At 45.4% G+C, this 13,335-nt stretch overlaps 3 protein-coding genes across 3 annotated transcripts in view; 2 read left to right on the plus strand and 1 right to left on the minus strand.

Annotated features, from left to right (window-relative positions):
- The window catches only part of T265_01052 (hypothetical protein), a gene marked incomplete at both ends in the record, with an annotated part of 65,486 nt that overhangs the window by 18,005 nt on the left and 34,146 nt on the right, over positions 1-13,335 (minus strand). Inside the window, 2 exons of the mRNA XM_009164995.1 lie at positions 7,225-7,246; positions 7,315-7,474. Coding sequence (XP_009163259.1) covers positions 7,225-7,246; positions 7,315-7,474 — 182 coding nt within the window. The remainder of the gene's footprint in view (positions 1-7,224; positions 7,247-7,314; positions 7,475-13,335) is intronic.
- On the plus strand, positions 2,985-10,479 carry T265_01053 (hypothetical protein; the record flags this gene model as incomplete). Its single annotated transcript, XM_009164996.1, has 4 exons — positions 2,985-3,029; positions 3,180-3,266; positions 6,289-6,442; positions 10,418-10,479. The coding sequence occupies 4 exons, from the start codon at positions 2,985-2,987 to the stop codon at positions 10,477-10,479; spliced, it is 348 nt and encodes a 115-aa protein (XP_009163260.1).
- Positions 10,832-13,335, plus strand: part of T265_01054 (hypothetical protein) — a gene marked incomplete at both ends in the record, with an annotated part of 12,949 nt that continues 10,445 nt past the window's right edge. Inside the window, one exon of the mRNA XM_009164997.1 lies at positions 10,832-10,917. Within this exon, the coding sequence (XP_009163261.1) occupies positions 10,832-10,917 (86 nt within the window). The remainder of the gene's footprint in view (positions 10,918-13,335) is intronic.

The following is a 13,335-nucleotide window of genomic DNA, read 5'->3' on the forward strand; positions in this document are numbered from 1 at the left end:
ACGATTGGACGGGGATGTCATTTAATCAGACGTCAGAAAAAACTGATCGCCACGATCTAGGGGACGTTCACTCTCATGGGGAGTACGAATAACGGGAGAGGTGAAAAGCTAGTAGAGGATACTACACTAGGTACGTTGCTTCTCCCTAACTCGTCTTCTAAGCTAAATGGTATGCAGTCTGCAAAGAGTTTCAGATGTTATGAAAACGCAGACGGACCGCGAAAAGTTCAGCCACACAAGGCTATTCGTTGCCTTCGAAATTCTCTGTGTGGATCTAACTGGGGTCGGTAGAGTTATTAAATAAGTGGGTAAATGAACAACCCATCAAATATTTTCATACAGGAAACTACTCACAAGGGTGCTGAAACCCTTCGACAGCCCACGACCGGCCTCGCCCTTCTTGGGGCTTATCAGGTAGGCGCAGTCCCCGAGTTTCCATCAACCTTATGATCTGCTTGAACCCATATTGGACTGTTTTCGAGAAATACACTCAGTTGCAACTCAATTTGATTTTCACAAGAGATTCAACCGAATCTCTCGCTTATGATATTCCTTTATGAAAATATACTGCAATATCTCGAATATCGTGCCAACTGAAACATGAAGCGGCCTGTGAGCAGCACTTTAGTTGTAGAATATCATAAACGAGGACCAAACGTGAGGACCAAATTGATTTGCAAATGAGTGTATTTCTCGGAACCCATCAAATAATTAAATAAGTAGTAGTAAATAGCAGTAAGTAAATAAGTAGAATAAACCATCCTTCTATTCACAGCCAATCATATTGCTGTTGTCACACAAACGCAACTTTCCTGATCAAATAATCAATTACCAAGGACTCGTAGTTGCAACCGAGCCTCTGTTGATCAAACCGGTCACGAAACCCATCTGACGAACACAGAAAAGACGGAAATCTACAGTTTTCTTGATTAGATCGCGTAATGTTAACATTTCAAGCTCAAAACTTGATGGGTGGGTGGGTCCCAGGGGAAGATCAGTTAGACACCCGGTCTGAATACTGACCGGTCGTGATACCGTTCTGACAGTTGGTTGGAACAAAGCACACGTTTCTAATTGATGCACAAATACAGGGTTCTCAGTAGACTTTTCACTGAGGAGATTGGGCGAGGATTTATGCATTGAAGGCAGATTGGATGCCACTGAGGACAGTGGCACGCCACTCAGAGCGAAAAATCCAAGCTAATGTGTCAAAAGAGCTAAGGATACGTGAATTTCCACGGCCAAAGCTTGAACCCAACCACAGCCAGCCGTGTTTGACACTCAGTCAGCTTCTAAAGTGGCTTACCACAAAATAAGGATGTTATAGGGAACAATGTTTGTTTGTAGAGTTCATACATTGTGGTGACCGGCAGAATTAGAGTGATGTGAATCACGTTCTTGGATGAACATCAGCTGGGCTACAATCGTGAGACAACGGTAAACATAGTTTCAACGCGGAGCGGATGATGACCAGGTCGAAATCGCCCGTCTGCTTATCCACTGACCCCAAGCTCTTACAAACTAGTGTTTCAAAGGGGACCAGATTCTGGGGTAAGGATTGTGTCCAACTCCACCTTTCTCAATGCAAACAAAAACAGAAGGAGAAAAAAATAAGCCATCAAGGCACGCAGCGCATAAACACGGACATCTGGTGTCCAAATGCCGAAAGTGAACATGACTAACCAGAAATTCTGGTCCTCCGCCCAAACATCCGATGCATCTCACGTCTAATCGACTGGACGTGTTCCTCACCCCGGAACAACTCTTCATGTTTACACATTGTTCGTGCTAATCTTCATTTGTCTGTTATGCGAGTGTAGGATGTAGTTTAACCAGAACGACAACGCTTATCAGTTCACACGGTTCAAGACTTGAGTAGACAGTTGTATTATATGGCGGGCTAATCTTCATTTGTCTGTTATGCGAGTGTAGGATGTAGTTTAACCAGAACGACAACGCTTATCAGTTCACACGGTTCAAGACTTGAGTAGACAGTTGTATATGGCGGGTTTGTCACGTTGCACGTCAGATCAAACCGAACATGCGTGTGATGTGACGCTGTCTATGCCAGTGTGATATTCATCCGTTAAAGCAGGTTTTTGACCAAGACCTCACAAGTAGAAAGGTGAAGGCGAGGGTGTGAGACATGCTTTGAACAACATCAATGTAGAAAGAACATGTCCTCTGAAAAGATGTATCATGGGGTCAAGAGGAGTATATCCCGAAATACACCGAATTCACTACTCATAAGGGTGTTAAAAAGTAACCGGTAGCCCATGACCCGAGTTTCTGTCTACCATATGTTCTAATCGAACCCCAGTTCGCGAAATGCACCCAACTACACACTAACTTGGTTTCTACGGGAGACTCCGTTAATCTCAACTAAAACCCTGGTTGTTCAACTGCACAAAGGTCGCTTCATGATATGTCATTCGAGATATCGCGGTATGTTTTCTCGAAAAGGGGAGAAACCGGCCATGAGATTGCTGAAGACGTTTCGACAGCTCACGAGCGGTTTCCCCCCTTATTGAAAGAGATTCAACTGGGAATCTCTCGTTAAAACCAACTTAGCTTCCAAATGAGTGTGTTTCGCGACAGATATTTTTCCCAACTTCTGCAAACGGCTAATCATTTTTTCAGTTATTTTTACTGCGTGACGTTCCTTCATTCAATGTACAATGTACAATGTGTGTCACTAGCTATTCACATGATCGGATTGCTCACCTACCTAACAAGAGTAACCTGTCTCGTGTAGTTGAACATTTCCCGATCTCTCAGCTTTTTGTGCCTTTGAGTCCACTTCAACTGCGACATCCTTTTGATGCCATGCTACCAGAAAGAAGCAAGAACACCTAGAGACTGCCAGGTTGCCTAAACAGCTGAGATGCAGAGGTTGGGTTCGAACCACGGACCTTCCGGTCAGTAAATCCGCGTTCTAATCGAGTTCCAGTCCACCAAACCACATTAGACTAAAACAACCCCAAATGGGCTTCCAGGCCATGCGAAAATACAATAACCATGCAGCCCGGGTGAGTCAACACCAAGGAATCCTGGGAGCTTTATAACAAGGATTGAAAGCCCTAACCGGAAGAGGTCATGCCGAAAGAACGTTATGAGATGGGGATAGAAAGCAACCAGTGCAATAAAGGCATGGTTGGGTTACGTTCTTGTTTAGTCAGACCATTGATAGACGCCTGCCTGCAATAACAAAATTTTCAATCATTCAACAATCGGATTGTGCGGTGATGCGTTTGATGTACCCGACCGTAAGGTTCATGTCTCGATGGGGAGAATCTTCAAAGCAAACGCATGACCAGAACTTTTTCATGTGGATTGTACGCCGACAAGGCTTTGTCTGGTCATCGTAACCATTGTTCCAACGTCATACTGCGCCCCGGCAACCAGACTCGGGGCGAATTACGGGCGACCATGAGGTCACACAGCTAGTCACATGTTGCAGATCCTGTGGCGGAGGGTGAGATAATATTCCGCGCCTGCGGTCGAGGAATACCACCGGCCTGACAGCACACGCACCCAGTGCTGCCACAAAGAGGCGATGCTGTAAAACGCCAAATCCAGTCTGACTGTCCTGAACCACGGAGAAGTTCATATCTATTTTTCTGTGTGCACACAAGCGTGACTAGGCGGTCAAGTGGACAGGGGTGCCCTAACGAATGTTTCTAATTCGGAGTGAAATTGTTTTAATTTGAACATGAGGCAAAGAGAGAACCATCAGAGTTGTGTTTTACCCTACCTTAGTTGCTAAGGTGAATTTAAAAAAAACAAAAGGGTGAGAGTGACTGCTAGTCATCAATGTTGACAAATGCTTACTACTTTCAAATTAGCCCATCTCAGGTGAAATCGTCACTTGCAGACTAAGTGCTCCTTTTGTCTTGTGCAATTCGTACGCGTTGACCTGCAGTCGGACTGTAACGCCACATCCTAATGGTAACTACTTCACGGACTGATCAAAACGGAACAACACACAATGTGGTTATTAATCACCCCGATCCAACCAGTAAATCAAATGTTTCATTCAAGTACTGCCCACTCTGATTGCGAAATTCAAGTGTTTTTTTTGGCCATGACTTGAAAGCACGTCGAAAGCCTGTCATAATCGAAACCACTCCGATAGTTCGGCTGGTACCTCGGAACAAAAAAAGGAAGGGGTGAGTGGGTTGGTAGGCACAAATGAAGAGAAACTCGCGTTCCAATCCCATTCAGCACGTATTATTGTTCTAGACGTCGTTTTGATTTCAATGCTGCTTGGCTTGTGTTTCTGACGAGCAACTGGAGTGTGGTGGAATGCAAAGTGGGCAATAGCAATCGGTACGAGTTGGGCACTCGGGAAAACGAAAGAGGCTGGGGCACTTGTTTAATCAACCGGTTTTGTTTGACAAGGTGGAAAGGAAAAGAAAAAATCCAGGTTTGACGTTACGGAGCACGGATTGATTAAATACAAGCCAGGATGAACCTCATGGAAGTTAGGCAGATCAATATCGAGCATCTTCTGCAACGTGAACTTGTTGACAGCCAGTAAGTAAGAATAAAATCTCATCAGCCATTGTCGTTCATCCTGATACACTGGTGAAATTCTTATGTAGTGGGCAGCAGGGGTTGGGAAATTGTGAGGTACTGCATTGAAAAGAGCATCATACCCTTACATCTGGTTACGCTAACCCAGACTAACTGTCGATTGGGTTGAAAAGTGCCTTTCCGACTGGAGTGACGTCACGGCGGGCCTAGATTTTCTTGAGAACAGCATACATCACCAGTGGATTTCAGCTAACGATGAGGTTTGATTAGTGAATACCATGTCTGGAACTTCAAAGCCCAAAAAGTCTCATCCTGTCTTCCGTGCAAACTTGCTCTCTCCGGTCTAAAACATTCGACGCAAGATGGAGGGTTTCTGTTGCACATCCTCGCACGAACAGAAAAAAAGAAACAAATGAGGTCAACACAATTTTCGATTAGCGTAGCACCCATGTCCACATTGCAGGTGACCATGAGTAGCACACATGTTGACAGACAGTGACCCGAAAAGAACAGACCTGCTTCTGTGTTTGTGACATATATATTTACATAAGAAACAGGAGGGGCCAGACGCTCCGAAAACAAAAGTCGATGACCGAGATGCAAGCACAAGAGTCCTACTCGGTAATGAACGATATTAAAGGGGAGGTGTATGTGTGTGGCGAAAATGGTCATCGTCTAGTACTTGGTACGTCAGAAGACACCAAGTAACTGATTTGTCTCCTGATTACTCTGCAGATTTATTTGAATCATGTGTCAAATCCAAAACGTTGTTCAGCTTCCTTTTGAGGTCGTTGTCCTAAGTTCTGAAGAGCTAAGGCATACATGAATCGACTCCCAGACATGTTGCCAAGGTTTCGAGGAGCTATGGCGGTTACGAAAGCGCCGTGTCTTTGAATGCATGTATAACAACTCATTTGTAACTTGATAGGGGACACACCTACCATGCTAGCTCGGGTGGATCCAAGTGTTCATCCAACATGGTAAAGGAACGTTTTGAGCCGATTGCCAGGTCCACAACTAGCAACGCCCGATTGTTCTCTGAGCAAACCAGGTTGTTGAGTGCCCAATCTCCTCATAAGACAAGTCTTACTCCATTTTTTTACCAAAAGGACAAAGGAGGCAACACCGTTGGGCATGAACATGCGTCAGGAATATCTGTCTCTCGAATAACATAATCACGTCCGCCGGATGATGTTTATGACAAAAAGATGAGCTCATCACTGCTGGTTCATCGGCGCTGGTTTGCAGTTCTCCACAACAGTGTGTGCAAGACCATGAGAATAAAAGCTAGCGGCTAATCGAAGATGACCTTGCGAGTTTCTCGCTATAAACCATAGGGGACAACAATGTATGGGCTCCACTTTCTCGCCTAGTCCGGATGTGAGATCTGTCGTATGCCGATTTTGTCAAGTTTCTGTCAGTCTTATCAGTATTCTACAACTTCAACAGTAGCTTCCTGATTCAGGAAGCTAGCCAATAAGATGACAATCTACCCTACTGCACTTCAAGCAGCAATTCATCTGGTGTGTTTTATGAACGGAAGCTCTTTGGAGACAAAATTCCGCTTGGACACATAAATTTCGTCAAGCAGAGTGCGACCCATAAAGAAGACGTTGATATTCTGGCAATATGAATGTGGCTTGTGAGGATATCCCCCAATCGCCGCCCACCCAGTCAAGTATCGAAAAAGCACAACCATATGACAGATGGTAGTGGTCGATTGTGCCTGATTCATTCACACACACACATCAGACAGAGCCGTCTCCAGAATCCGGTAGTCGACAAAACATCTGGAGAAATTGGAAAGTCAATCAACCTGGAAGAAGCAAGATATGGTGTTGGAGAGGACGACGAGTAGGATACGATCACCCATATTATTGCTCTTCTCATTTTCCAGGCGTTTATCGTTATTTGTTGCGCGCACAAGGGGGGGATATGTGTGCGACACAGCACACCGGTCCGGAAATGGTGCTAATGAGAGAAGCACGAGTTTGTACTGTTTTTTTGTAGAAGCCCAAAAGAAACTCTCGCTGCCTTGGTTTATGCCTCTTCTAGCGGAAAATTCAAATGACGCGACCGGCTCACCACCATTTTGCTGCTCAGAATCACATACACCTATTCAAACAGCGTTGGATGCCTGCGCCTACACACACACACACACACACACACATCGAGGTAGCCATCAGCTGTCATTAAGCATTGTGTCAGGACTATCGGAATGCGATTAGCTGCGAAGCAACGCCAGTGAATTAGGAATAAGTCAGGTTCGAGTTTAAATTACCAAACGAATTAGAGAGAGAGAGATAGCCATCAAGAGAGACTCCTCGAGTAACACCCTATTGTTTTTGTCTGTTAGCGAGGAACTTGGTGGCATTGTCCAGTCCCACAGGCGTTGCTTACGACGCTGAAGACGACAGAGATCATTTTCAATAAGAAGCTTTTTTGTCGACTGACCCAAGAGCCTTAAATTGTTAGCCAATTTGCATATGGCGCGGAAGACTGGTAGACAGTCAGCCGTAATATATGAAACGGGGGACCGCTGACAAGTGGTTGATTCACTTGTGACAAGAACCCTTGAAAAGTGCATGACAAAAGGTGCAACGTTTCTAGAAAAAAATCAGTTTTATCATTGGGGCCAATCAGTACCGTTCAGGTAGGCTTGAACTAAACCCCACTAGTTTTGCTTACCTCGCAAGCCAAATGTTGCTTGCTGTACAAAAGTAGAAAGTAATATCTGATCAGGATTTTCTCCGGACTTCGTAGATGAACCGTACTCACTTCGAATGCCTTTGTGTACCCAGGGTAATTATAATCTTGTCCTGAATTCTATGCACTGCCAAGTAACCGATTACACCACCCCACCCAACGGGAACACACAAGCGAGCTGGCAGAGACAATGCAATCACAGAACGGACCAGGGCTTGGTTTCCATCCCGATCTGAGATACCCTAGACGGTAATAGATGACCGGAAGCTCTATTGCTCGAGTTCAACCTGACACCTCAATCGATCCTGTTTAGGCTTGGGCAGTCAGGCAGTATCATCGTACTTCCTGCGCAGCAGACACGGATCACAACGACGCCACATCCGAATGGCTGGATGATATGATTCTATTCCAGTCCGGTTCTCGCGACAACCATAGACAACGTATCTCCCGTTTCCGTTCCATTCCACCTGTTGCGTGCACACACACCATTGAGCGGTGATCACAGGGAGAACGAATCCTATTACTACAATCAAGTTGGAAAAAGGTTAGATGTGGGCTGTTAACACGACGAAAACAAGTACCTCAGTCTCTCTCTAGACCCATCGTAATCTGGCTATTCAGTCTCTCTCTCTCTAGACCCATCGTAATCTGGCTAACATCGCTAATTATGCGTCGCAAACTCAGCGAACCAGATGGGGGACGTAAATCGGCTGGGGCGTACATCTAAGCAAGCGAGAAGTTGTACATCAATTTTGTTGTTGCCCCACTTACATTGCAATGCTTTTGGCTGGATGACCGAGTGGATATACACTTTTTGGCCTTTTCTTAATATTGACAACACTTTTGTACCAATATTTTTGAAAGAATTGGTACACGGTATTGGCAAACGTACTACTTTAAATATTTGGTAGATCGTCCTTTGGGTATCAGGACGATATAAACGGTCTATCCCGTCGTGGACCTCATCACACTAGAGACTGACTGATGGTGCTGAAAAACCAGCTAGTAATCCGTAAGACAAATCATGTGAGGGGTGGCGTTGAGTTGCATCCTCAGTAGCTTGGTTGATAGACCTCCTCCCGAGGATCGAGTCCACCCCCACAGAGACCTTCTTACTGCTCATACTGCGTGCAACTCGATTTCACACTTTGAGGCTCGAATATATAAGGGAAGATTGGTCAGCATAAATCGTGTTTAATGTGTCAGGCACGAACCGACTACAGCACGAGTCAAGTCGATTACCAAACGCCCCGGTGAACATGAGTCACGTGGGGTTCAGTGGCAATAACCGGTAAAGTGGATCTGACCATTGACGGAACATGAAAAGATTCGATACTATGCTTGAACAGTCGTAATTGCTTTAAGGGACAAACAATTCAGTCACCACAACAGGCTTTCCTGCGAATAGGAGAAGCTGAAATCAGACACAAACGATTGATTTTTTTGCTGCTACTGCTGCTCTTCAAACGATTGATTTACCCAGAACGCGATTTGAAAAAATCGATCAGGATGCCCAGTCATGGAAGCAATTACCCAGTGTTAAAAACAGGGCTTCGTTTCTAACAACACTATTATGAAGCCGTTTATTGAAATAACTACTTCAAACAGTTCAGCTTTAGTAGTCAAACGGGGTGTTTCACAACACCATTCGAAGTTTTTCGGGTAACGTAGTTTATCAGGCAATTCAACCAACGCGACTTTCATCCTCACGTGACTCAGGCGAGTCGAATGAGAAGCGTTCGCTTGCCAGACCATCACGCGAGATGAACTTGGTCTACCAGGCGTGAATAATGGTCAGTCGAGCGACTGTAGTCTACGATAATTAGACGAAAGATATTGAGATACAACGCGCATTTGTCTCCGTAACCGTCGAATTATTCTGTGTCCAAACCTGGTTGTATTGATCCCATGAAATGATCGAAGACGCCCGGGATTCAAACAAACCCACAAAACGGGAAGATGGAAGCGTCCAGCCCCTCATGTTGGTACTGTCAGGTGCATTCTCTATCACTCACGACACTCAGCACAGATGAAAGACGGGATGAAGCAGTTCTGTCAGCAAGGTCAAACCAACAGTACAAGGCCGATGCTGTCAAAACGTCAACATCTGTAAACACAGTATGCGGTTTTTCACATTGATCTACCGTTTCACGGACGGTGGTGGATAGGACTTGAAAAGCTACAAAGTTAACCAGCGAAAGCCCCCCACTTGAATCCACGTACTACATCAGATTCCTTGTTGTTTGTGCTACACATTGGTGAACGGGAGTGAGTGGAAAATCCGTGACACCCTGGGCGTGAAAATCCATAGGTAGGACACGTAGCAGTCCGAAATTCTACAGACACTAACGCCACCACTAGTGCTACACGCCGGGTAAACGATTCCTCTTGTTAGTCTGAGGAAATCAAGCTTTGAAGGCACCTAGGCGAGACTACAAACGGCACATTCGTCTATTAAATGGTTTTGAAAGTCTATAGACTAACAACTGTCAACAGAATGATTGTAGTTGTACCGGTTATCCACAAAATACTCGTGTCTACTGGAAGCAGTGGAAGTTTTTTGCAAACGGGTTGAGCTGTCAGATCGACTACAGCAAAAATGTGTCAGTGCATACAATCACTAGAAGATAGGTGCAAGTTCGTCTCAAACGGGTTGAGCTGTCAGATGGACTACAGCAAAAATGAACACCGAGGCAGAATAGCTTGTCGTTTGTGTCAGTGCATACAATCACTAGAAGATACCTGGCTATCAATGCGTCCAGTTGCAAACTGCGAACAAAAAAAACGATTCAGTCGCAAGTTAAACAAACTTCTGAGTACATCAGTTTGGTTGAGGAAAAAATGGTACAAGGCAGCAGCAGATAGTTCAAGTTACAACGGAGGTGATAAGGCAGACCATGAACAAACAAACTGAGTCACTAAATCAACACATATTGCGTTACACTCCCTGCCTGCGCTTAGGTTACCAAGGCACAATCAAACAATCCACAACGAATCAATCAATCAGTCAGTTTGCTCTGTAGGTCTGAAAACTACGTGTGCCAGGGCTTAGGTAAACAACAGCTAAACAGGTGACTGGGCCGAAAAGGCCCATGTGTGCTAGGTCAGCACAGAGGGCAGCCTGGTCTGTTTACTCAAGCAAACAGTGCATCATCTGATAGGTGCTAATTGGAAGCGTCAGATGAATCTGCCGGTCACGTGACGGACAAGCTGGTCACATGGCACATCCCGAACTGAATGTGGATTTGGACTATATACTGGAAAGGCCATTCTGTCAGTAAATTCTGTTCGAATGAGAAACTAGCAGTAAGTCCGGGGGCGAGATGGCTCAAGTGGTTAGAGCGCGAATTTAATGACCGGAATGTCCGTGGTTCGAACCCGACCTCTGCCTCTCGACTTAGGCAACCTGACAGTATCCCAGCCCTCGTGCTTCCTTCTGGTGGCATGGCAGTCAGGCCCCGAAAGGGTGCCACAGCTGAATGCTGAACAGCAGTAATCCCTATGAGCAACAAGTTTTAGAAGGCATGGCGAACGAAAGGAAAATAACGGTAAGAATTTCCAGATTACTCTTCCAACTACTGAATTCTGCATGAGGAATTCTGATGACAGTAATTTGTCAACAAACTATTGGGACAGATACAATCTACGGGAGCATCGGGCAGTGCAGGACGATAGGTGAATGCACTAGGATAGGTTCCGCTGGTAGGTTACAAGTTTCATCGGGGAGACTCTTGGAGTTTTTCACAACCTCCAATTAACGCGCGCTGAAGGGCTAATCGTCATTTGATCAAAGGGACACCTCAAACCAGTACATCGGAAAGCTAAGCGAACTATCCGTACAGACTGACGTTTGTACTATAACGAAATCTTATCAGCCCCCTGATAACTGTTCATAGGAGAGCGTCAAGAAGTTGAGTTACCTCCTAGTCTGGCAGACAAGCTATGTAAGTCAAGATGAGCAACATAGTTAGTCAGGGGAGTCGAAAAACAGCCCCAACGTATATAGGAATGGCGTGAGCGTTTGAGTGGATACGAAACGAAATATCCTTCAGGAGTTTCAACGGTTCAGTCACCCAGTGGTCCAACCTATCGGGAGTAGGTAAGGTCAAAGGAAATCTCGAGCTCATCAGGTGAACCTAGTACGGTTTTTAACCTTATCAAACCACGAATTACAGATAGGTGAAAGTGATTTCAGGTTTCAAGTTCAAATAACCTAGACAACCGAAGCTAACGAGGTCGATGCAGAGCGGAGCGACGTCAAACGACAAACGCAGACTCGACACTTATCCGAGGCATCCAACGTAATTGTAAACTGCACTCACAAAATACGTTTAATTCATTCCATGTTATCGTCAGCTTCGGAACTTTGAGCTGAACAGTCACAGGGTAAACTTCGGTTGGAGTTCCTTGTCAAACAACTCTGGAATCACCTTGCTCAGCACTTGGTCATCTGGCACACAAGGCAAGCGCAACTGACTCGAGTAAGCCTGCAACATCCATGCGACTTCTTCCCATTTGTCCCCGTCACCATTAAAATTATTAGATCTTATCCTACTTGAGTGTTGCAAATAACAACACTCAGTTGCATAGACGTAACACACTACTCGTAAGATTACTGAAAGCTCTTTGACAACTTACGACCCCCTTCTTGGGATTCATCGGTTAAGCATGGTCCCCAAGTTTTCCTCGACTTGAAAACAAATTGCACGAAATACACTCATTTACACGCCAACTTGGAGACTCAACTGAGTCTCTTGTTTGTGATACTCTTTTTCAGAAACACATTCAGTTGCTTAGAATCACCAGAAACTAGAGATTTATTTGAGTCTCCCGTGAAAAACAAAGTGGTGTGCAAATAAGTGCGTTTTGCTGGCATTCAGTTGTGCCTTCTTGACGGAACCTATCACTTATAAGGTTCGCGACAGCCCACGACCGAATTAGTCCGGGCTCATCAGGTAAGCGTAGCCCCCGATTTGCCCTCAACTCTATATTCCACTTGAACCCGAACTGCGCGCAGTTCGTGAATTACGCTCATTTCCCAAACAAATTGGTGTTAACGGCAGACTCAGCCGAATCCCAGATGAATCTCTCATGCCCTTCAACTGAATGTACTGCACAAAGGCCGCTTCAGCTTTCAGTTGCTATGGTACTCGAGATATCGCAGTATATTCTCTTGAAGAGGGGGGAGGGCAAGCCACTCACAAGGCTGCCGACCACCCACAACCAATAACAGTATCAGCTGAGATTCAGTTGAGCCTCCCCTTTAAGACCAAATTAGTCAGTCACGGTGTGCCTCCATTTCAGATTGATTTGCATACATCTCACCCAATGTCCTTGCGCAGTATCGGACATATGGAGGCGCCAGTGATGAAGTAGGGAGTTGGAATCTTGAATACGATAGAATACGCTCTCAATGTGAGGGCGCCACTGGCCGGCTGAGCCACGCCTGACTGTTACTTGCCATCGGGTTCCGATCCACGGAAACGGCAGTCGTCAACCCTACTAGCCAAGGGTTCCACACTTCGTTGACACATGATAGACTGTTCGCTACTCCGTCGTTTTCAACTGAGCAAGAACAACTCGGTGACAGATGATTTTCTATTGATTTGGGCGCGCAACTAGTTGATTTATCACGAAAGGGCTTTTCCTTCAGAAAACTATCTGACGTATCAGAGTATTACTGATCCGGGGTTCCATGAACACCAACGGCCAAATACCGAAAGTTTCCATCTATCCTGGCCAAGTCTTCGATCTACACCGCTACTGAGAGACAGGCTGAAGTCACATCGATGTTACACGTGTCGCAGGTAAGCTATGATCCATCGAACACTAACTGATATAGCGGGAGTAAGAAGCGAGTCACCTTGTGAACTCGTGAAACATATGTTGTGATGCGATGGGGCATTGCTGAATGGTGGTAAGAATGTCACTAAGTGGTCATACGCAAGGCGATTTGAGGTTAGTTCACTTGTGGTTAACCGCGATGCTGTTGGAAAAGCTATCTGCCTTCGTTAACCTCCAAAAAAAAAGAAAAACGGTCTGGGTTTCCCTCTCGAAAACAGTAACACAAAACCAACTGCTGCTACATACACG

The sequence above is a fragment of the Opisthorchis viverrini genome, assembly GCF_000715545.1.
Source record: "Opisthorchis viverrini unplaced genomic scaffold opera_v5_11, whole genome shotgun sequence".
In the NCBI taxonomy this organism is placed as follows: domain Eukaryota; kingdom Metazoa; phylum Platyhelminthes; class Trematoda; order Opisthorchiida; family Opisthorchiidae; genus Opisthorchis; species Opisthorchis viverrini.